Consider the following 25,536-nt stretch of genomic DNA (forward strand, 5'->3'; position numbering starts at 1 on the left):
GTATTGGTCTTTGCCCAACTTCTGCCTTACTGGTTTTCTTTTTTCCTAAGAATATTTACCACATGATGAATTCTTATCCTCAAATCTTAAGCCTTTAGACTTGTCAAATTATAAGGTTATTTCATTTATTTGCTGTTGTAAATTATGTCTATACTATTGCATTGATCATCTCTTATTTCTTAACCAGGACCAGATAATTTTAACTAATTACCTTTTTCATAAAAATAGTTTATGGGGTAGCTAGGTGGTGCAGTGGATACAACACCAACCCTTAAGTCAGTCTGAGTTCAAATCTAGTCTAAGACACTTAACACTTCATAACTTTGTGACCCTGAGCAAGTCCCTTAATCCCATTTGCCTCAGCAGGTAAAGAAAAAGTTTATGGTGCTGCTAAATTTTTTGTCTTTACTTTTTAAAATTATTTTCTGTGATATTCTTGACTTTTTTATTTTCCAAATACATTTTGTAATTTTTTTCTGTTTTCAGTTTTAAAAAAAGGGTACTTTAATTTGGATAGCATTGAACATATGTTAATCATTTTTATTATATTTTCCCTACCTACTAGTGAACAATTTGTATTTTTCCAATTATTTACATATGATTTTATTTGTATTAAAATGTTTTATAATTTTGTTTATATAGTTCCTGGGTTTGTTTTGTCGAGTGTACTAATTTTGCTAAAATTATTTTTTCAACTAACTTTGTAACCTTCAATAATTTTTCATAAGACTGCTATTCTCTTCTATGGGTAATATTGTCTTAATCAGTTCAGATCTTTTTCTTTTTTGAGTGACAAATCCATTAGTAATAGGTTTGCATACTTGCTGATAAATTTTCAACATGATAACCCCTAAATTTGAGAGTTTTCTACAATTACCAAGGAGTGGATGTACAGGATGGAAGTGTGTTTTACAGCCAGTAAGTCCTGAGATTGAATCATGTCGCACACATTCTAGCTGTGTGAATCTTCAGCAAGTTATCTAGCCAGTTAAGGATTATTTAAAAAATATTAAATATATACTATGTGCATATTCTAAGTGTAGGTATGCAAGTGTTAGGGATGTTTTCTATCCTCAATAAAACAAAGCAAAAAAACTACAATATCTGCTCTCAACTAGTTTTCCCTTTAATAGTTAAGTGGCTAGGTGAGGCAATGAATCCGATGCTAATTCTTAGATTTGCTACCTTTGTGATGTTGGATGTTGTTGCAATTGAAGAACTAGAAATAAACCAGTGTAGCTAGGTAGTAGAGTATATGGAGAAGGGTGTAATAAGTATTTAAGGAGGATTGTAAGGTAGGAAGGTTCCAAATTATAAATGTCAGATATAAGCATTTGTATTTGATCTTGGAAATAATAAGGAGCCACTGGATCTTCTTCAATTTAGAGATAGTTTGATCAGAACCATGCTTTGGGAAGGCTTTTGGCAATTTAGTGCAGAATTATTTGGTATGAAGATTTAAAGAAAGGGCACGTGGAGTGATTAGGACCTGAACTGTCATGGTGATACTTTGTGGGTAGAGAGAAGGAAACTATACAAGCGATGTTACGAAGGTAGAAATGAATAATGATTTAGATGTGTGAGATAGGTGAGGGTGAGGAGTTGAGGATGACATATGGGTTTTGAGCCAAGGTACCTGAAGACAGTGATTGTTTTAGAGACTGATAGGGAAGTTCTGAAGGAGGGAATATTTGTGAGTAAACAAGAGTGTTATTTTATACAGGTAAAAGCTTGAGGTATTTGCAAAACCTATACTTTTAGATGTCCAAAAGGTTATTATAAATGATTGAGTAACCCAACAGAAAGGCTAGAGCTGGGGGTCATGTTGTTTGGAGGTGATCTGCCTAAAATCAGTCGCCTGATAAGTTCAGTTTCAGTAGCGGAACAAAATGAGAAACTTTCTTATCCATAGTGAAGGAGGAGACCTGGTGGATTTCCAGGTGTGACACAATCAGTTAAAGAGACTGAGAAAGGTTAACATTTGGTCATATAGGTGAGCTAAGAGAGTAGTGTCATGAAAAATTAGAGAGGACAGTATAGTCAGAAAAGGTCATTAGCAGTGTCAAATATAAATAGAACAAGAAAATTTAAATGTTAATGTTAAGGTAACCCTTTGGAGAATCAGGTAATCTTTCTTCCTTCTGTTTTTTAAAGCACAATATACTTGTCTTCACTGAATTTGTGGTTATGTATGTTTGCATATTCACACACATAAATGTGTATATATGTACACACATTCACATATGTACACATATACACACAGATTTTGTTTTTGTTTTTTTAAGCAGTTTTGGTATTCTGTGATTCAATGGCATATAGAGAATCAACTGAAAACTATTTTTTAATTACATTTTTAAAAAATCAGCAAATTCTGATTTCTCTCTTTCCTCTCCAAATTGAGAACAAGGGAAAAATAATTAACACCTCTATTACAAACATGAATAGTCAAGCAGAATGATTTCTATTTTTTGAACATGTTCAAAAGGAAAGTGTGTGTGTATCTGTGTGTGTCTGTGTGTTAAGAGGCATAATTTTTCCCTCCTATGACTAAATCACATGAGAGTGAGGCTCAAATGTTAGCTACTTCTGCTACCTCTTTCTCTTTGTATGTCTACTTGTGCACCTGGTTACCTAATCTTCCCTTCCCTCAGTGTATTCCTCTTCCTTTTCTTCTAATTATTTTTAAAAAATTATCAAAATGTAATAGAGGCTCTCTTAGTTCTCATCTAATTAGACTTCCTTACCATTCCCTGATCATGGTAGGGGTCAAGGGAATACCTGTATTGGTTCTCCATATTTAAATAGAAGAAATTTATCTTTAGTCTTTTATCATTGCTCATATGTGTTTCCCTTGCTTTGTTTCTTCTTGACATGGGCTTTAGAAGTTCCTATGGAGTGTTTAGAAGCTTATCAACAATGTTTTGACATCCTTTTTGAAATTAAAACTTTATTTTCCCCTTCATAGAATTATATGTAGATTTACAAGATAAATTTATCTTGATTGTAGGCCTATTTCTTTGCCTTCTGAATGTCATATTTCAAGCTCACTATTCCTTTTTAGTGACTGCTAAATCTTGTGTGATTCTGACTATTGCTACTTGGTATTTGAACTCTTTCATTCTGTTTAGAATGTTTTGTTTGTTTTGTTTTGTTTTTGATTTGGAAACTGATTTTGTCTATTTCATGGAAGTTTTCAGTTTTGAATTTCCTTCAGAAGTTGAAAAGTGGATTCTTTCTGTTTTCTACTTTGAACTTGGATTCTAATAGCTCTGGACATTTTCTTTTAAAATTTTTTGGAACATGATGCTAAGGCTCTTCTTTTGGTCACGATGTTCAGATAGTCCAATGATTTTTAAATTTTTGTCCTGGACCTATTTATCAGATTAGTTGTTTTTTGATATATTTTGCATTTTCTTCTATTTTTTCCATCCTCTTGATTTTTAATACTATTTTGAGTCCCATTATGTCTTATGTAGTTGTCTGATCCCTAGATATCTTTTCTCCAACAATAGTCTTATTCTTGGGATAGCTTTAAAGGGAATTCTGATTGTCTAGTTTCAAATCTAGAGACACCTAGATAATTCTGACTTAGTATAATATAGCACAATTACTTAAATTTGGTTCTCCAATTTTGAAATCATTTTCTGTTTTTATTCTTACCTAAATCATCCTGTATTTGATATAAGAATTTTAAAATTTTTTACGAGAGTCCAAACATAAAATGCACTCTTTTGTCCTTTAGAATTGTCTGATACTTTAAAAATGGGTAATTTCATTTTCTTTACCATTTTATCACAATTCTTGTGTGATCCAATTTTGAGAATATATTACTAAAATATATTCAAAGCCTGAATTTCCATGATAAATTTGGAAGTCAGTCACATACATATGTGTATGTAGACCTTAGAGAAAACAGTCTAATTTATGTTTTCTCAAAATTTATTATTCCCAAATTAATTAAAAAAACTTTTACATTACATCTTTGTCCTATTACTTTGTCTAATCATTTTCCCTCAAGAGGATTTCATCCCTATATTATTATCTTTATATATGCCAAGTTAAAATTGTAAGCTCTTGATACTCACATCTTATTATAGTTACTCAGAGATGTTCCCAGTATCAATCTGTTGTTCTGTAATGCTGGAGAAACTGAAGTAAGATAGAGATTAGAGAGTTTTTAATATTTTATTTGAGAGGGAGAGATTGTGCTGGGGGCAGCATGCATGGGGGCTGATATCTCAAAGCATCCAGCAGGGAATGTGAATTCCCCATGGAATATATATTCACTTGGCTCCAAGCTATGAGCGTAGACCGAGAGAAGTGGGAAAGGACTATCTATCTGGTTATGACAGGGTGGGAGGAGGCACTGGACATTCTGATAAGTTGGGATCAAGAAGAACAGTGGTAGAATGGGGGGAGGCACCAGACATTCTGATAAGTAGGGAAGGTAGGGGTCATGATGTCTAAGATACAAGGTCTTTCTCCTTATCTGGATTAAAAATTTACAGTTTTTAATCTTAATGTAGCCAGCCTTAAATTATATCAATTCTAATGATAGGAGGGAAGGGTGGTGTTGCAACCAGGGGGATTGAGGCAGAACAATTAAGGAAACCGAGGCAGAACAATTGGAAGGACACTGTGGCACAACAATTCAATGCATTTACTATTAAATTTAACAGAATTTCTTGATAGAAATTTGCTTTAAAGAATTTCTATTTCTGCTTTAAAGAGAAAGAGGGACATACTTATAATAATTGATATGTCATAACAGGAAAAAATCTCTTAATTTTGTTTGATTCCAGGCATGAATCATATCTAACAGCCAATAATGTAATCACCGGATATTAAAAGCAAAACGCAGGATTAACCAAGTGGAAAATTGTGTGTGTGTGTGTGTGTGTGTGTGTGTGTGTGTGTGTGTGTATGAAATAGCACAGTGGGGAAGTAGAGTCACAAGGGTCTTCTCTTGAGTCATGCGTCCTACCATCCTATCTTGGGCCAGTAATCCTCACAATTTTTTCCAGACACAGATAACCACCTTTAGCAGTTTCCAGATGGTAGCATATGTGATTTTCTACATTGGCTTCCTAACAATTAAGACAACTCTCTGTAATCAAAACTCAAAACTATAGTTAATTATGGTCCCAAGAATTTTTACCTTAAAGAATAATATTTTGACTTCCGGCCAAGATGGCAGAGAGAAGGCATACAGCTGTGTAGCTCCGCGTTTTCTCTCACTATCCATTTTATTACAAGCTTCTGAATTAATGCTTGACTGAAAAAAAAACCCCACAAATAGTTACCAAGAGAAGCCATCCTTGAGATTCGCCAAGAAAGGCCTGTTTTTACTGGAGGGCTGGGACTGTTTTAGATCGGGCGCAAGCGGTGGGCAGCAGCAGTGAGAGCACGGGAGCAGACTGGAGAGGGGGTGGGGAGTGATCGCAGCCATCTCTGCGGGGAGAGCTTCACTACAGGACTGGATACTTTGCCCTAGCAGCAAGTCAGCAGCCCAGCAGAGAAGCTAAAAACACCGGGGATGAAGAATACAACCCCAAACAGCTGGAGTCTCTCGGGACCTGGCCACCCCCCCTCCCCTCACCCCCCCTATGACTCAGCACGCTCTGGGATCTCAGAGTGCAGGCGCAGCACAGTAGGGCTAGTGCCTCACTGCTGTGCTCCCCCCCCCCCCCCCCCCCCCCCCCGCAGTCTGTAGAGGAAGCTCGGTAACACCACCCAGGCCCTCCCCCAAAGAAAGACTCCAGTTTTTTTTTTTTTTTTTTTTTTTTGCTAGTTTGTCTTTGATTATTAGACAGAATGAGCAAGAAACTGAAGAGGACTTTAACCCTTGACAGCTTCTATACAGATAGAGAGCAGACTCTAAATCCTGAGGAGACTAAAAACAGACTGTCTCCAGGTGAATCCCCAAAGGAGGAGATCATCTGTTCCTCAGCACAGATGAATCTCATGGAGGAAATTAAAAAGGCTCTCACAAGAGAGCTAGAAGAAAAATGGGAAAAGGAGAGGGAGGCTTGGAAAAAGAGCCTGGAGAAGTCATCCCACTCAGTTAAAGAGAGACTGGATAAAGAAATAAAATCCTTGAAAAATAGGATTGGTGAACTGGAAACAGAAAATAGCTCTCTAAAAAACAAAATTGGCGAAATGGAAAAAAATTCCACAGAACAAAAGAACTCAATGGGACAATTAGAAAAAGATTTTTAAAAAGTGAGTGAAGAAAATACTTCACTGAAAATCAGAATTGAACAATTGGAATTGAATGACTTGAGGAGACAAGAAGAATCAGTCAAGCAAATTCAAAAAAAATCAAACAATGGAAAAGAATGTGAAATACCTTCTGGGGAAGACAACAGACCTGGAAAACAGATCCAGGAGAGACAATCTGAGAATCATTGGACTCCCAGAAAAGCATGATGAAAAAAAGAGCCTGGACACTATCTTCCAGGAAATTATCAAAGAGAACTGCCCAGAAGTCATAGGAACAGAGGAAAAAATAAACATTGAAAGAATTCATCGATCACCCACTGAAAGGGATCCTAAAATCAAAATACCAAGGAATATAGTGGCCAAATGCCAGAACCCTCAGATGAAGGAAAAAAATATTGCAAGCAGCTAGAAAAACCCAATTCAAGTATCAAGGAGCCACAATAAGGATCACCCAGGATCTGGCAGCATCCACATTAAAAGATCGAAGGGCCTGGAATATGATATTCCGAAAGGCTAAGGAACTTGGTATGCAACCAAAAATAACTTACCCAGCGAGAATGAGCATCTTTTTCCAGGGAAGAAGATGGACATTCAATGAAGTAAGCGAATTTCACCTATTTTTGATGAAAAACCAGAACTTAACAAAAAGTTTGATCTATAAATATAGAACTCAAAAGAAATCTAAAAAGGTAAAGATTAATCTTGGGAACTATATTTCGGCTATATAGATGTATAAAGAATACATGTATACCTTGTTATAGAAACTGATGTGGAAAGGACATTGTACCAGAAAAAGGGTAAAGTGGGGGTACTACATCTCATGAAGAGGCATAGGAAACCTATTATATCTGAGAGAAAGAATGGAGGGGGATGAATATAGTGGGTATCTTACTGCCTTCAGAATTGGCTTTAAGAGAAAAATCTTAGACATATTCAATCTATGGTGAAATTTCTCCCACCTCATTGAAAAGTGAGAAGGGAAAAGTGAAAAGGGAAGGAATAAGCTAAGTGGAAGGGAATACGGAAACTGGGAGGGAAAGGGGTAAGATAGGAGGAGGAACTCTAAGGCGGGGGGAGGGATACTAAAAAGGGAGGGCTGTGAGAAGCAAGTGGTGCTCACAAGCTTAATACTGGGAAGGGGGGTAAAGGGGAAAGAAGGGAGAAAAGCATAAACCAGGGATAACAAGATGGCAAGTAATACAGAATTGGTCATTCTAACCACAAATGTGAATGGGGTAAACTCCCCCATAAAGAGAAAGCGGTTAGCAGAATGGATTAAAAGCCAGAATCCTACAATATGTTGTTTACAGGAAACACACCTGAAGTGGGGAGATACATGCAGGTTAAAGGTAAAAGGTTGGAGCAAAATCTACTATGCTTCAGGTGAAGTCAAAAAAGCAGGGGTAGCCATTCTGATGTCAGATCAAGCTAAAGCAAAAATTGATCTAATTAAAAGAGATAAGGAAGGGCACTATATCTTGCTAAAGGGTAGCATAGATAATGAAGAACTATCTATATTAAACATATATGCACCAAGTGGGGTAGCATCTAAATTCTTAAAAGAGAAACTAAGAGAGCTGCAAGAAGAAATAGACAGTAAAGCTATAATAGTGGGAGATCTTAACCTTGCACTCTCAGAATTAGATAAATCAAACCACAAAATAAATAAGAAAGAAGTCAAAGAGGTAAATAGAATAATAGAAAAATTAGATATGATAGATCTCTGGAGAAAATGTAATAGAGACAGGAAGGAGTACACTTTCTTTTCAGCAGTTCATGGAACCTATACAAAAATTGACCATATATTTGGACATAAAAACCTCAAAGTCAAATGCAGTACGGCAGAAATAGTAAATGCATCCTTTTCAGACCACGATGAAATGAAAATTACACTCAATAAAAAGCCATGGGAAAGTAGACCAAAAAATAATTGGAAACTAAATAATCTCATACTAAAGAATGATTGGGTGAAACAGCAAATCATAGACATAATTAATAACTTCACCCAAGAAAACGATAATAATGAGACATCATACCAAAATGTATAAAAAAAAAAAAGAAAGAATAAAATTTCACTAATCTTTACTACTTAGGTTGTCTTACCTTATGTTCCCTAACAATTAATATTTCACTAATCCTTTATTTATAAATTAAAATTATCTACCTTATGTACTTTCATAATAGCCAAGAATTTTCTTTTCTTTTTTTTTTTTTAATTTTTATTTAATAATTACTTTATATTGACAGAATCCATGCCAGGGTAATTTTTTTACAACATTATCCCTTGCACTCGTTTCTGTTCTGATTTTTACCCTCTCTCCCTCCACCTCCTCCCCTAGATGGCAAGCAGTCCTATATATGTTGGATATGTTGCAGTATATCGTAGATACTATATATGTTTGCAGAACCGAACAGTTCTCTTGTTGCACAGGGAGAATTGGATTCAGAAGGTATAAATAACCTGGGAAGAAAAACAAAAATGCAGATAGTTCACATTTGTTTCCCAGTGTTCTTTCTTTGGGTGTAGCTGCTTCTGTCCGTCATTTATCAATTGAAACTCAGTTAGGTCTCTTTGTCAAAGAAATCCACTTCCATCAAAATATGTCCTCATACAATATCGTTGTCGAAGTGTATAATGATCTCCTGGTTCTGCTCATTTCACTTAGCATCAGTTCATGTAAGTCTCGCCAGTCCTCTCTGTATTCATCCTGCTGGTCATTTCTTACAGAACAATAATATTCCATAACATTCATATACCACAATTTACCCAGCCATTCTCCAATTGATGGGCATCCATTCATTTTCCAGTTTCCAGCCACTACAAACAGGGCTGCTACAAACATTTTGGCACATACAGGTCTCTTTCCCTTCTTTAGTATTTCTTTGGGATATAAGCCCAATAGAAACACTGCTGGATCAAAGGGTATGCACAGTTTGATAACTTTGGGGGCATAATTCCAGATTGCTCTCCAGAATGGTTGGATTTGTTCACAACTCCACCAACAATGCATCAGTGTCCCAGTTTTCGTGCATCCCCTCCAACATTCATCATTATTTTTTCCTGTCATCTTAGCCAATCTGACAAGTGTGTAGTGGTATCTCAGAGTTGTCTTAATTTGCATTTCTCTGATCAATAATGATTTGGAACACTCTTTCATATGAGTGGTAATAGTTTCAATTTCATCCTCTGAAAATTGTCTGTTCATATCCTTTGACCATTTATCAATTGGAGAATGGCTTGATTTCTTATAAATTTGAGTCAGTTCTCTATATATTTTGGAAATGAGGCCTTTATCAGAACCTTTAACTGTGAAGATGTTTTCCCAGTTTGTTGCTTCCCTTCTAATCTTGTTTGCATTAGTTTTGTTTGTACAAAGGCTTTTTAATTTGATGTAATAAAAATTTTCTATTTTGTGATCAGTAATGGTCTCTAGTTCATCTTTGGTCACAAATTTCTTTCTCCTCCACAAGTCTGAGAGATAAACTATCCTATGTTCCTCTAATTTATTTATAATCTCGTTCTTTATGCCTAGGTCATGGACCCAATTTGATCTTATCTTGGTATATGGTCTTAAGTGCGCGTCCATGCCTAATTTCTGCCATACTAATTTCCAATTATCCCAGCAGTTTTTATCAAATAATGAATTCTTATCCCAGAAGTTAGGGTCTTTGGGTTTGTCAAACACTAGATTGCTATAGTTGACTATTCTGTCTTGTGAACCTAACCTTTTCCACTGATCCACTAATCTATTTCTTAGCCAATACCTGTAATGACCGCGTATTTAAAATCAGCCGGAGTCAGGAATTCAGGTTAAGGGGAAAATCTCCAATATTTATTGAAGTGAAGAGGTGAATAAAGATTGCGATAGCAAATATAGGCAGTTGCGACAGGAAGCCAGCTAAGAGAGAGAGCAACACGAGCCGAGGCAATGGTGGCAATGGCAATCCCAAAAGCCTCTCCTCCCCTTCCTTTTCCACTCCCCTGCCTCCACCCACCAAAATCGTCATTTCCTATACAACACATCAGGACTTGCACAAAGAGTGGGTGGGGGCCATTCTTTCTCCAATCTTATCTATTAATAGAGTATGGTCCAATTACTATTTAGCCTCATGTGCTTGGGACCTCAGTGCATCAACTCAAGCCTCAGCCCATTACAAATACCAAATGGTTTTGGTGACTGCTGCTTTATAATATAATTTTAGATCAGGCACAGCTAGGCCACCTTCATTTGATTTTTTTTTTTCATTAATTCCCTTGAGATTCTCGACTTTTTATTGTTCCATATGAATTTTGTTGTTATTTTTTCTAGATCATTAAAATATTTTCTTGGAAGTCTGATTGGTATAGCACTATATAAATAGATTAGTTTAGGGAGTATTGTCATCTTTATTATGTTCGCTCGGCCGATCCAAGAGCACTTAATATTTTTCCAATTATTTAAGTCTGACTTTATTTGTGTGGAGACTTTTTTATAATTTTCCTCATATAATTCCTGACTTTCCTTTGGTAGATAGATTCCCAAATATTTTATGGTATTAGCCAAGAATTTTCAAATGAAAATTTGCTATTAAACTTATCTATTTTGTAAGAAAATATACGTCATTAAATTTTTAGCACTTCTCAAATATTTTTTAGCCAAGCCTTTTAATAGCCCTGATTCATGTGTAACAGCATCCAGATTAAAAAGTTGTTTTGTCTAATATCATTTCTGTAATAATGGTCTCTCAAATTTTATATGAGAATTTAGTACAGTATCATGTAATTCCAGATGATATCAGTTGCATTTCCAGATTATCACCTATGAAAATCAATGATCTTATTATCTTTGGCATTTTAAACCTTTTTTGTAGTTATCAGATCTGGAACAGTTATTCATTTAAAGAAATAATATAGTGTTTAGCATAGCTAGTAACTGTGTTAGACACTTTGTAAGCATTATATCATTTCGATCTCACAACAGCCTTGGCAGGTATGTACCATTATTATTTTTCTATTTACAAATCAGGAAAATGGTGCAAACGGAGATAAGATAATTTGTCTAAGATTATACAGCTAATAAATTTCTGCAACTGGTATCTAATTCAAGTTTCCCTACATTTTTCCAGTATTTATTTCAACATCTTTGTTTGGAACCTGATCTGAGATAATCAAGGAAGGGTTAACCAAGAGATTGCTATAAGGTGCAAACCATGTACCAGTTCCTACTCCTGCTCCCTTTACTTTGGAATTACTTCCAAACTAGCTGCTTTCCTTCATTGTCCTATAAGGACATATCAATGAGATTCTTTTTATGTCATGGAGTCATTGATTTCTTTTCAGTTCAGTCTAATGTTAGAGGAACTTTTCGGTAGGATTTTGTGGCTCTTGTCTCACATTAATTCCCTTGCCAATTTTTTCTTTCAAAGTCTTCATTTTGTTACTACTTTTTCCTTCCAGTACTCTTTTCATTTATTGAAAAAAACAAAACAAACAAACAAACAAAAAAAACACTTAAAAACTCTTTTAAAAATCTTGCTTTGTATTTTTCTTTCAGGCTTTTTTTGTTTTGAAATCATTCTTTCTATATTTCTGTCTTGGATCTCTTATAATTAATTTATTTTCTTTTTATTGGCTTATTCTTACAGATTACTTACTTAACTTCAAATTTGAGTTAGGGGTAGACTCCCTATACTTCTAGGAGGAAGGTTCTAGTTTGGTCCTATATTATTTTCTGGGGGTGTTGAATCTTGTTTATTCCAAGTTCTCAAGGAAAGCTTGAGGCTGAGGTGACCTGTAAGCTACCAAAGTGGTCTTATAGAGGTCAAAGTTTCATCACTACCCATTCCATTTGAACTTTGCAGATTTCTTACTTGTCTGTGGTTATATGCACTAGTAGAATGCTGCTAGAACTCTGCTATTTTCTGCCCCCTGCAAAGTTGAGCTGTATGGTTCAGAGTGACAGAATAAAAAACTACTCTTTAGTCTTGGAACACTAATTATTATAGAGGAGTATTCTGATTGGGTAAGAAATTGAAATTGAGATCACTGTATTCCTGATGTTAGAGCCACACTGCTATTTATCTTTGAATTTTTTTTTCTTTGAGAATTTTCTTCTCAAAGGCTAGAGACTTCTGTCTCTACCATTCCTTACAATTCCAAAATGCCATCTTTGGGTATAGTAGTATTCCCCTTCCATTTTTTCTGGCTTTGAGACCTGGTAGAGGGTGGTAAGCTAGTTGGTACCTGTTCCCATAGTTTGCATGAGGTTGGGGTGCCTTGGTATTGATCTTGTTCAGATGTACAGCTTCTTCCTGTGTTGCTATGCTCTTCCGTGTTAATGGTCCTGTTTGGATTCAGTGTCCACAGACTTCTTTGTTTGCAGGCCTATCCTGGAAAAATGAATTACTGTAAATTTATTTTCTTAAATTTCTCCATCAGAATTTGGATGGGTACATTTTCCCTGTTTTGGAGTGGTTATGCTGGGGAGGTTCCTATGTTTCTTCTAGCTACACTGCCATCTTAGTTCTGCCTTAATAGCAGAAGAATATTGAATTTGAAACCTTGTTTTCCTTCCAGATAGAAACTTGGAGTCTTCAGAAGCAGTCCAGTTTCCCATGTGTAATCTCAACTGGTTTCTTTCTTTTTCAATTCTGTTCTTGACTCATTATTCATCTGCATTGTCTGTTTAGGATATTTATTCTCTTAGATCACTTTATCTGGCTGTGTACCATACTCTGTGTAATAAACATCTCTCATCTGTTTGTTTTTCTTGTCCTTCAGTGGATAATTAGATTGAACTGATTTGAATATCATCAGGCTTTGTAATGTTTTGATTCCTGATGTAGTTATGAAGCATCAGGAAAAATTAAACTGTTTCCTAATCCAATCCAACAAATATTTATTAAGTGCCTCTTATTCATAGGCACATTTTAAATTGTTGAGAATACAGATAAAAGATGAAAAGCCTCCTCTAAGGTCAAGAAACTGCAGTTCTACTTGGGTGTTTATGGAGGGACTACAAAATATGAACACAAACATATACAAAATAACTAGGGGAATAATTCATTCAGCCTTCCTTTTTAATACTGCCAAATGTTTTGTGGCTTGGGCTGTTTTTGCCTTTCTATGTATCCTAAGGGCTTATTTTCTAAACCATATCTGACACATCATAAATGCTTTATAAATGCTTGTTTATTGATTGAAAAGCAAAACCAAATCATTTCCTGCTTTCAAAGAGCTTACATTTTGCACAGTTTGATACCTTTTTGAGCATAGTTCCAAATTGCTCTCCAGAATGGTTGGGATTCATTCACAATTCCACCAGCATCAGTGTCCCAGTTTTCCCATATCCCTGCCAACGTTCCGGGTAAATTTTGTTAAAATTCAATAATTTTGAGAACAGATAGTAGACTAAGCTATAATATGTGTGAATGAGATAAATAGAAAAGAGTAGTGTTATATAAAATGATGCTACAGAAAACTGATTTTCTATAGAGTTTTGTTGAGGTTGGGAAAGGACCCTAAAAAATTGGGATCATAGATCAATGTTGTGAGGTGTCTCAAAAGAATTTGCAGGCTTGAACCCATGTCCCAAGTCTAGGGGCAGTGTATTCTGATTTTAAGGCTAATTAAAGCTGGCTAAAGTCCACAGATTTTAGCAAGATACCTTAATAGTTCTTCATGTCAATGATATGCTAAATTCATGGCTGAGGAGTAGACCCAAGGAATGGTCTCAAGAATTTGGTTATCACTGACCAACAGACATTCATATTTGTAGAACTATTCTAAGGCCAGAAGACTTGAATTCATTGACAGACAGATGGAACAATAATCTCAGGATCGCTAATAAAGTCCAAGGGAAGAAATATTAATATATACCTAGACCAGAAGACTTATAATCATTGACAGAACATTAGCATTCTTAGATCAGAGGGCCTCAGAATCACAGATTCCAAAGCTAGAAAATTTAGAATCATTGATAGATTGTTAGAACAGAAGCCTCCTAAAGTCAGAGGACCTTAAAATTATTGCTGTCTCCCCTTGAAAATATATGACATCAGTTTGGTCAATCCAAGGACATCTATTGCTGAGCCTGGAAGTAGGGGGGATTGAAAATGGATTAGCTTTGTCTATGTTTTCTGGGATGATTTGCCATTTTTCACACATTCATATATCATCATTTGATCGTAATTCATTACCATTATGTAATAATGAAGTCATTGCATTTGTTATCTAGAATTAAATTTAGGAAGTTTATAGAGGGAGTAGCTTGACCAGATTCCTTATGCATAGCTAAAAAAAAAGTACACTAAAGGTGAAACAGGTCTGAAAGCCTTAGAGGACTGACTTCAAATTTCCTTCAGGACTTTTACTAAATAAATAAGGAAAAATCACAAATGACATTCTTTACTTAAAATAGGGAAATAAAGATATCAGCAACTTTTGAAACAATTATTTACTCATATCTTTAGTAATCTTGAATGTGGTGTTCACATGTTTCCAGAATATCACTTAGGAAAATATTAGAGGGAATTAACTAAGTGCTTTTGTGCTGCTTTATATTAAAGATAACATCATCACTTTCACATAATTGAAAGTTTTAGAAAACAAAAGATGTGCTCTGTGTTGATTTAATAATAAAAACATTTTTGATTTGGTAGTGAAGAACATAGCTGAAAGTTTTCTTCAGGAAAGTATGTTACACATGTATATATAAATACAATATTTGACATTATTGGACATATTCATTGACATGAATAAAACTTGTATGTGACAAATATTCACCATTCATGGTGAATAGGCTATGCTAAATCAAAATGAAAAAGGTTATATATTTCTTTTCTTTCCACTTGCATCTAGCTCTTTGGATGATCTAGCTTTCACTGAGAATAAGCTGTCTGTAGTAACATAGATGAATTGACTGGCTAGATTTTCAATTACTCAGTTTTTTAGATTAAGTTTGATTGTATCCAATCTCAGAATTCTTCAGGACTTTGTTTAAGCATGAGAAAGAGAACACTTCTATGATGTAATATAGCTAAACAGAAAATGCAGAACAGGTGAAGAATATATATTGTTCCCGAATGAGACCTTCAGCTAGAATTTGTAGTTCATTGAGTTTGGTCATTTGTATCTGCAAATTTAATAGTCACTGCAGATAGAGTAAACTGGGCCTAGAATTGAACAGGAGGAATTTTTGTGATTGATGTCCATTTGGGACTTGGGAATGAATACTGTATCTTCAATGTTTCCAGGCCGGTTTTTGACCGTTTTGACATTTTTAATTGCAGTGTTTTCATGGCATCGTAGACTGTGCATAACTTAGACTGGTCTGGGTATTCAGATTCATGCTTGGAAGATAGATATTTTCAGAATACTAGCTAATAATTTACTAAAGGAAACTTAGTCATAATACTCAAAGAATACTCAGTAAGCATACAGCATTGATTTAGTTAGGTGAAACTTCCCTACATCTGCATTGGTCATGGGGTTGTGTGGATATTATAATAGCAACTTCATATACTTTCTACACTGGAGTTTGCACTTGGAAGCTAGGTCAGTGGTTGTTATTGACATAGGCACCCTATACCTATCAAGGGTCAAAGATAATTTTGGTACTTTTTAATTGAAAACTAGCCTATCCTGAATTTTCTAAGGCCTTACAAAAAGCCTAGCCAGACTATGTGAAAGGGATCCTAGTAGTTATTGTTCCTACTTATGAAGCATGGAATACCATCTTCATTTCCAAAAAAGTCAGACTTACATGTGACTCAAAGGGCAACAGGTAGGTGTGTAAATAGACTACAGCTTATTACAACAACGAAGTCTTCCTAAGAAATAGCTTAAAAGCTGATTTAAGAACTATATCCTCAGAATTGAAAAGTGGACAGGACCTGTAGTAAGGTTAAAGTGTAACATCAGGGCATCTTGAGAGCTGAAATGTTAAAATATTTATGTGAAGATATGCCAGGTCGATTCTCTATAGAGTAAGACCTAAGAGAACAAAAATTTGGCAAGATGAGATGGCATACTAGAAAGACTTATATGAACTGATGAGGTGTGAAGTGAGTGGAGTCAAGAGAATATTGTATACAACAACAACAAGATTGTGTGATGGAAAGAAACTAAACGTAGCTCATGGTATTTTCGTCTTTTTTTTGTTGGTGGTGATGTTTACTTTTTTTTTTTCTCTTTTGTGATCTGATTTTTCTTGCTTAGGATAATGAATATGGAAATTGTATATGTTTAACCTGTAGTGAATTGTTTGCTATCTAAGGGAAGGGAGAGAGAAGGAGAAAAACTTGGGAACACAAAATTTTGCAAATGTGAATGTTGAAAACATTCTTTGTATTTGGAAAAATAAAAAGCTATTATAAAATGGAAAGATGTAATAATGAGGTTTGTGCCACTTAGCTGCCCCAGATAGTCACTCTTTAAAACAGAATGTTTTATTTTTTTGACAATAGCTTTTTATTTTCAAAATACACACAAAGATAGTTTGCATCTTGCAAAACCTTGTGTTTCTTCTTTGCCTTATCCCCTCCCCTAAATAGCAAATAATCCATTATATGTTAAACATGTATAATTCTTTTAAACATTTCCACATTTGTCATGCTGTAGAAGAAAAATCAGATCAGAAAGGAGAAAAAAATGATAAAAAAAACAAAATGCAAGCAAACAACAACAAGAAAAGGTGGAAATACTATGTTATGATCCATATTCAGTCCTCAAAGTCCTCTTTCTGGATGGAAATGGCTCTTTTCATCACAAGTCTATTGAAATTACCTTGAATCACCTCCTTGTTGAAAAGAGCCAAGTCCATCACTCTTGATCATCATATAATCTTGTTGCTATGTACAATGGTCTCCTGGTTCTACTCACTTCACTTAGCATTAGTTCAAATCTTTTTAGGCCTTTATGAAATCATCCTGCTGATTGTTCCTTATAGAACAATTACATTCCATTATATTCTTATTTACCAGAACTTATCCAACCATTCCCCAACTGATGGGCATCCGCTCAGTTTCCAGTTTGTTGCCACTACAGAAAGGGCTGCTGCAAACATTTTTGCACATGTGCGTCCTTTTCCTTTTTTTAATGATTTCTTTGGGATACAGGTACAGGAGAGACACTGCTGGATCAGTTCACAACTCCACCAACAATGTATTATTAGTGTCCCAGTTTTCCCACATCCCCTCTACATTTATCATTATGTTTTCTTGTCATTTTAGCTAGTCTGAAAAGTGTGTAGTGGTACCTGAGTTGAAAATATGTTTTAAAAGAAAAATAAGAGCAAGAAAAAATAATTCATACATTAAAAATATTAGAAAGTATTTTAAGGGTTCCATACTTAATCACTGTGGGAAAATGTGGTGTTCTTTTTCTTTAATATAAAATAAGATGATGGTTCTCTCTGGGAGAGAGCAGGTGTCTCTGGGAGGTTTTCTGGAGGCAGCCTTAGTATCAGTTCAGATCAGTAAATACCCCAAATACAGCCAGCTGCTAAAAATACAAATGTTTATTTCTCTTTCCAAATCTTGTCTCTTTCCTTGGGCCCGGATAGCTAGATTTTTAGAGGCCTCTCTGCTTGGTTCCAAGAGCTCCCTCCGAATGTCTCCAAATCCAAAGGTTTGTCCTTCAGCCTCTGCCTCTGCTTTCTTCAGCCTCCAGCCAGCTCCACTCTTCATGTAATTCCGCTGAAATCTGACCGAGAGCCTCTGTCTGTCTCTTTTATACACGAGAGAGAGGAATTGTGAGATACAAGAGAGAGAGATTATAGGTTTTCTCCCGTAGTGCTCTCTGGCCCTAAGAGCTTCAAGGGAGGTGTGAATTCACAAAGTTATACAGTTAACTTTGTGAATCTCCCATACTTGTGAACTCCAATGAGTAAAGGTGTGAACACAAGCATTGTATCAATTAGTTCTACTTAGTACCTTGTTTCAGGTTCTGGCCCAAAACATCTTTTTGTAAGATCAGATCAATAATCTATCAACTCTAATGAATTAGCAGTTTGTAAAGATTCCAACAAATCACCTTCTGTCTCTTTTTTTTTTTTTTTTTAAATTTAATTTTATTTAATAATAACTTTGTATTGACAGAATCCATGCCAGGATAATTTTTACACAGCATTATCCCTTGCAATCACTTATGTTTCGTTTTTTCCCCTCCCTCCCCCCCCCCCCCAAGATGGCAAGCAGTCCTATATATGTTAAATATGTTGCAGTATATCCTAGATACAATACATATTTGCAGAACCAAACAGTTCTCCCGCTGCACAGGGAGAATTGGATTCAGACACCTTCTGTCTCTTAAAAGGAACAGAGAGATATGTATCTCATATTTCTTATTTGAAGAAATTTTGCCAGTTGGCATTTTTTGTTTTTGGTTTATTTTCCTAGGTTTTTCTGCATGTCTTTTTTTTAATAGTTTGCCTCCAAAATATCTCTGGCTTCTAATAAACCTTTTCTGGTCTCCTATTTCTTCTATAACCTTAAATCAGAACTTTTCAGTGGTTAACAACTCATTTTGTATGAATTAAAACTGAAGAAATCCGATTTTCTTTCAGATCTTCATCCAGCTTTCCTTATATAATGTTTCTATTATATCTAGTCATTTTATTTATAATCTTGTCAGTTATAATGTTTGTATAATTCCAGAAATTTACATAGAACAGTATTTGTAATATGTTCTTAATATGTTTTTGTCATTCATTCTTTCTTTTCTAGGTTGCACTCCAAGGAACAGTCACATTCTACCTTCTCCATTTGTAATATATAATTAAAAATATTATTAATTATATATTTTCTTGAATAATTCATTATTTCACATTGAATTATATGTACTTTCGAATTGAGTGATACTGAAACTGAATTATATACTAAAGTGGGGCAAAGAATTGTGTGCTCTGTATTATGTAAGGAGGACACAGAGAATGACTTGAAATTTAGAAGCGAAGTTGGTTTTGAATTAGAAAGGACAGACAGTGATTTAAGGGGAAAGGTGATAGAATGTCTAAACAGTTTTGGAATCAGAATATATTTGAACAGTTGGACTTTTGGAATTGTTAGGAAACAAGCCTTACTGCAATACAAATACATTACTTTTGTTTAAAATAAGTGAAAAAGTTAATAGAGTATTGGAGTTAAGAGTCATAAAGACCCAAGTTCAAATCTTTCTTCAGACACTTATTACCTGTTACTCTGGACAGTCACTTAACTCTTCTCTGACTTTTTTCCTTATCTGTAAAATGTGATTGATTGATTGTAGCACCCATGTGTTTTAAAGATTGTTGTCAAGATAACATAAAATCTCTTTGTAAATCTTAAAAATGCCTCATAGATGTTAGCTTTATTTATTACAGTATGTGGTTTAAAAGTCTTAGTTGTATTAATAGAAAATTATGAAACTATACTAGTTACATTAAATGAGGAAAACTCAGCTTTTCAAATTAATGTCTTCTAAAGTTTTTAATAAGTTTTAAATTTTTAGCTTATATATTGTATTGTATTATATTTTTTTATACAGTTGGATATGTATGTTGGGAAAAGGCCAAATAGATAATTTGGCCATAAAGTATTTTTTATTGACAAACTTTTATGACTAGGATTGTGTTGGCTATCAAATACTTATTGAATTACTTACTAAATTAAGAGACTGGCAAAATCCACTTATATCTATTACACTTATTTTTGTATCTTCTTTCCAGAAGGAGATAAATGAATTTCTTATATATCATAACCTTGTTTTAATAAATAATGGATATAAATGGATTATTTTATTTTAGGTAATTAATCTTAAATGATATTGTTTCCTTAAAGTTACGATAATTAGTTAATAACTCACAACTCAATCCACATATGAAAAATTCATTTAGGAAAAAGAAATTATGGATAAACATCAAATGTGAATTTGTTTAAATAATATTCAAGATTTTCTGGTTCATGTATAGTGATATTGAACTCTTTAGTCATAGACTTTAATCTGTGCATGGTATTGACCTGATGCTGTGCAGGGACACTCATTGCATCCCTTCATTCAATTTACTCTTAATTATCCCCAACTTCCTGGGGAGTCTGCTTAGAACAGGTCATGAATGTGTGTTATTAAGTATTAAGATATTTGGATATGCTGGCAACATGTACCAAAGTAGTTTTACACATGAAATTTACACATAGATGATGAGTACAGAATGAGCATTGTTTGCTATGATTTTATAATCAAATACCATGTCTGGTACTGAAAAAAAGGGTTAGGTCATTTTGATAATTATTTAAATTTGGAATAAAAATGATCATTAATATAGTTCTTAAGTTTTTGTACTTTATTATTAATTATTAATTATACATTGTTTAAATGGGGATATGTTAATCATCATTGAAACATACAGTTTTTATATGCATATTTTTAGGGTGATGATAATTACTTTTTGCTAGGAGCATCTCTCAATGCAGAGTTTTGTCTCTTCAAGGTTCATGTGAAAATGGCGGATGAGGCTGTCTGTGTTGGCCCAGCTCCCACCAGCAAAAGCTACCTCAACATGGATGCCATCATGGAAGCCATTAAGAAAACCAGGGCCCAAGCTGTGAGTTTGAGTGAATCTATCTGCTGCAGCTGTTTCACATATAGTAAACAGAAAAGCCAAGAGTTTATATTTTTAAAAAATTATTTTTTAAAAAGAGGGAATGATTGACTATGTTATAGCATTTAGTTCACATCACACGAGTTAAATGTGGCCGAAATCACTGCTGGAAATCAAAGGCTTTGTAGCATCTGGCAGTGCTGGTCGCTGATCCTGCAGGTGGCTGCTGGATTCAGCTTTCACACCAGGGAGCAGCTTCAGTTCATTTCCAAATTCCCCCTTCTTCTCCCCCCGTCTCCCCCAAATACAATTAGTTTTGAGTGTTAACTCCTTCAGTGTCAATAGTTTTTAAAAGTGTTAAATTATAAAGTTTTCCCAGAAGACTTCTGTTTGAATTTAGCTATAATGCTTTTAAAAATGTACACATATAATTAGACTTAAGCAGAAATCTTAGCTCATGAATTCAGTAAATTAGTTATATGGTATCAGCAGAATGCACATTAGCTTAGAAAGCTGTATATTGTAGGTTGCATATGTCTTTTTTTCTTCATTCTTTCCCTTTTGATTCATATTCAGTTTAAAAGAAATAACATGAAAAAAAGCAGATAAAATAAAGTAGTTATGATAACAGAAATTGTAGGGTTATATATATATATAAATACATATAATTTCACTATCACAAATCGAATCATCTTTAAAATTGAATGGAGGCAATGAACACTAGTAATTAGCCTGGAGTGCCTCAATTAGTATTCACATTTCTATTGAAATAAATGTTTTAGCATGATGGTTGTTTAAATGAAAAACCTGAATTTTTTAATACATATTGCAGACTTTTCCAGCTTATTCACACAGTAAGTATGAAATATTTTAATGTTTTAATTATGGCTTGTCATAATATTTTTAATTAATTGATTACATGAAACTAAACTAGTATGTTAGAATTCTCAGCTTATGTTGCATTGCAGTGTATCCCATTTTATAAAATACAAGCATACAAAGAGAGGCTGCAAGAAGTAGTGAAATAACACTGGACTTGGAGTCAGAAGTTTTGTTTTCATTTTGATGGTGATTAAATATAAAGACTTGGACAAATCATATGGCTTGATTTAATGGACCAATGGGAACATGAATTTTTTGTGCTATTTTTGGAGGCTTTTGAATATACTTTAGTAAAGAAGAAGCATCATACAAGATGTGATTTTTTTTGTTTTGTTTTTAATGATACATATAAAGTTAATTATGTTAATACTTAGTTTAAAACTACTCTGCTTTACAGTTTTTCTGACATACATACATACATATGCATATACTTTATGTGTATACATACAGTGGGCATTAGGATCTGCCCTGTATAATTAATGATTGTGAGTCATATGATTTAGTACTTTAAATATAACTTTCTTACTAGAATGTGCAACCTTGAACAATAGAGTAATGGTTGGCATTATGTGATGAAATGTAGCAAAGTAAAAATTTATGGCATTGGAATACAAAAGGATGTTAAATATCATGAAGTGTATATTAAATTAATTTTTTCCCCTATTTTTATTTTTAAGGTACATCCTGGATATGGGTTTCTTTCAGAGAACAAAGAATTTGCTAAGTTGCTGGTGAGTTTTGTTATTGGTTCTTGATTTTCAATTATTTTGCATTGTGATGATAGGATGAATATTTTTGGTAGTCATCTATGAAAATTATATTAAACCCTAATTTTGATGATATTAAAATGTTATTGCACAAATAAAGCCAATGCAACCAAGAGTAGAAGGGAAATCTAGAAAGAGAAGAGAAATCTAGAAAACAATTTTTAGAGCCAGTGTTTCTGGTAGAGAGCTGAGTCAACTTTATAAGAATGTAAGTCATTCCCCAATTGATAAATGGTCAAAGAATATGAAGAAGCAATTTTCAGATGAAGAAATTGAAGCTAATTATAGCAATGTGGAAAATACTCTAAAGCACTATTGATTAGAAAAATGCATATCAAAATGACTGAGGTATCATCTCAAAGCTGTCAGATTGGCTAATGTGACAGAAAAGGGAAATGATAAATATTGGAGAGGATGTGGGAAAATTGGAATACTAATCCATTGTTGGTGGCAAAATGATCTAACCATTTTGGAGAACAATCTTAAACTCTGTCCAAAGGGCAAACAGTTGCCAAAGGGCAAAAACTTTGGTCCAGTAATATCACTAGTAGATTTATATCCCAAAGAGATTATTAAAAAAGAGGACCCACATGTACAAAAATGTTTATAACATCTCTGAGATGGCAAAGAATTGGAAATCAAGGAGATGCCCATCAATTGAGGAATGGATAAACAAATTGCAGTATATGAATGTACTGGAATATTGCTGTGTTATAAAATGATAAACAGACTGATTTAATTTATATGAACTGATGCTGTGTGAAGTGAACAGAATCAGGAGAATATTGTACATAGTAATAGCAATACTTCAGTTATCAACTGTAAACAGACTTCTTATTAATAGAGTGATTTAAGAAAATTCTGAGTCTCATGATGCAAAATGCTATTTACATCCAGAGAAAGAACTATGGAGTTTGAATGCAGATTGAAGTATAGTATTTTTACTTCTCTTCCCATTTCTCATGGTTCTCCTTCCTCCCCCTATTTCCCCTCCCTCGTTTTTGATTCTTCTTTTGTAACATGACTAATGTAGAAATATATTTATATGACTATGCATGTTTAATGTATATTAGATTTTTGCTGTTTTGGGGAAAAGGAATGAGAGGAAGGGAAGAATAAAAAAAATTTGGAACTTAAAAGCTTATAAAAGTGAATGTTGAAAATCATTTTTACATGTAATTGTAATGATTAAAATACTATTGGGGCGGGAAGAAAATGGTGCAAAAGTCAAAAAACACAAAAGCTAATTAATACATTGAATCTGTGGGAAATGGGGGTTAGGTTCTTGCATCTTCCAAAACTATGATCTTTTATTAGAGATTGCAAAAAATATACTTTTCTGCATATAATTCTTCATAAATAAAAATTAATTCTGATTATATGCATAGTAACCATGAAATAATCCTTAAAATGAAGTATACAAAATAAAATTGTTAACATGCAAAAAAAAAATAAAATTTTGTCAATCTCCAAATTTTAAGGATCTAATGATCTTTTGAAAGTATTTTGCAACAACATAACAAATAAGGAAGTATATTTAAAAAGAATTGTACACATTTAACCTACATTAGTTTACTTGTTTGGGGGAGGGGGCAGGTAAGAATGGGAAGTAGAAAAATGTGGAATGCAGTCTTTAAAAAAAAAAAAAAGCTTTTTATTTTCAAAATACATGCCAAGATAGTTAACGTTCACTTTTTTTTAAAATTTAAATTTTATTTTATTTAATAATAACTTTGTATTGACAGAATCCATGCCAGGGTAATTTTTTACAACATTATCCCTTGCACTCGCTTATGTTTCATTTTTTCCCCTCCCTCCCTCCACTCCCCCCAAGATGGCAAGCAGTCCTATATATGTTAAATATGTTGCAGTATATCCTAGATACAATAGATATTTGCAGAACCGAACAGTTCTCCTGTTGCACAGGGAGAATTGGATTCAGAAGGTAAAAATAACCCGGGAAGAAAAACAAAAATGCAAATAGTTCACATTCGTTTCCCAGTGTTCCTTCTTTGGGTGTAGCTGTTTCTGTCCATCATTTATCCATTGAAACTCAGTTAGGTCTCTTTGTCATAGAAATCCACTTCCATCAGAATACATCCTCATACAATATCGTTGTCGAAGTGTATAATGATCTCCTGATTCTGCTCATCTCACTTAGCATCAGTCCATGTAGGTCTCTCCAAGCCTCTCTGTATTCATCCTGCTGGTCATTCCTTACAGAGCAGTAATATTCCATAACATTCATATACCACAATTTACCCAGCCATTCTCCAATTGATGGGCATCCATTTATTTTCCAGTTTCTAGCCACTACAAACAGGGCTGCTACAAACATTTTGGCACATACAGGTCCCTTTCCCTTTTTTAGTATCTCTTTGGGGTATAAGCCCAATAGAAACACTGCTGGATCAAAGGGTATGCACATTTTGATAACTTTTTGGGCATAATTCCAGATTGCTCTCCAGAATGGTTGGATTCGTTCACAACTCCACCAACAGTGCATCAGTGTCCCTGTTTTCCCGCATCCCCTCTAACATTCATCATCATTTTTTCCTGTCATCTTAGCCAATCTGACAAGTGTGTAGTGATATCTCAGAGTTGTCTTAATTTGCATTTCTCTGATCAATAGTGATTTGGAATACTCTTTCATGTGAGTGGTAATAGTTTCAATTTCATTATCTGAAAATTGTCTGTTCATATCCTTTGACCATTTATCAATTGGAGAATGGCTTGATTTCTTATAAATTTGAGTCAGTTCTCTATATATTTTGGAAATGAGGCCTTTATCAGAACCTTTAACTGTGAAGATGTTTTCCCAGTTTGTTGCTTCCCTTCTAATCTTGTTTGCATTAGTTTTGTTTGTACAAAGGCTTTTTAATTTGATATAATCAAAATTTTCTATTTTGTGATCAGTAATGGTCTCTAGTTCATCTTTGGTCACAAATTTCTTTCTCCTCCACAAGTCTGAGAGATAAACTATCCTATGTTCCTCTAATTTATTTATAATCTCATTCTTTATGCCTAGGTCATGGACCCGTTTAACATTCACTTTTGTAAGATCTTGTTTGTAAATTTTTCTCCCTCCCTTTCTCCACTCCCAGACA

General features: G+C 34.2%; 1 protein-coding gene across 1 annotated transcript in view; it reads left to right on the forward strand.

Moving 5' to 3' along the window:
* PCCA (propionyl-CoA carboxylase subunit alpha) overlaps positions 1-25,536 on the forward strand; it is a 459,620-nt gene that overhangs the window by 77,568 nt on the left and 356,516 nt on the right. Inside the window, exons 5-6 of the mRNA XM_051984074.1 lie at positions 20,670-20,783; positions 22,340-22,393. Of these exons, the coding sequence (XP_051840034.1) occupies positions 20,670-20,783; positions 22,340-22,393 (168 nt within the window). The remainder of the gene's footprint in view (positions 1-20,669; positions 20,784-22,339; positions 22,394-25,536) is intronic.

This window comes from Antechinus flavipes, chromosome 3 (assembly GCF_016432865.1).
Source record: "Antechinus flavipes isolate AdamAnt ecotype Samford, QLD, Australia chromosome 3, AdamAnt_v2, whole genome shotgun sequence".
NCBI lineage: Eukaryota > Metazoa > Chordata > Mammalia > Dasyuromorphia > Dasyuridae > Antechinus > Antechinus flavipes.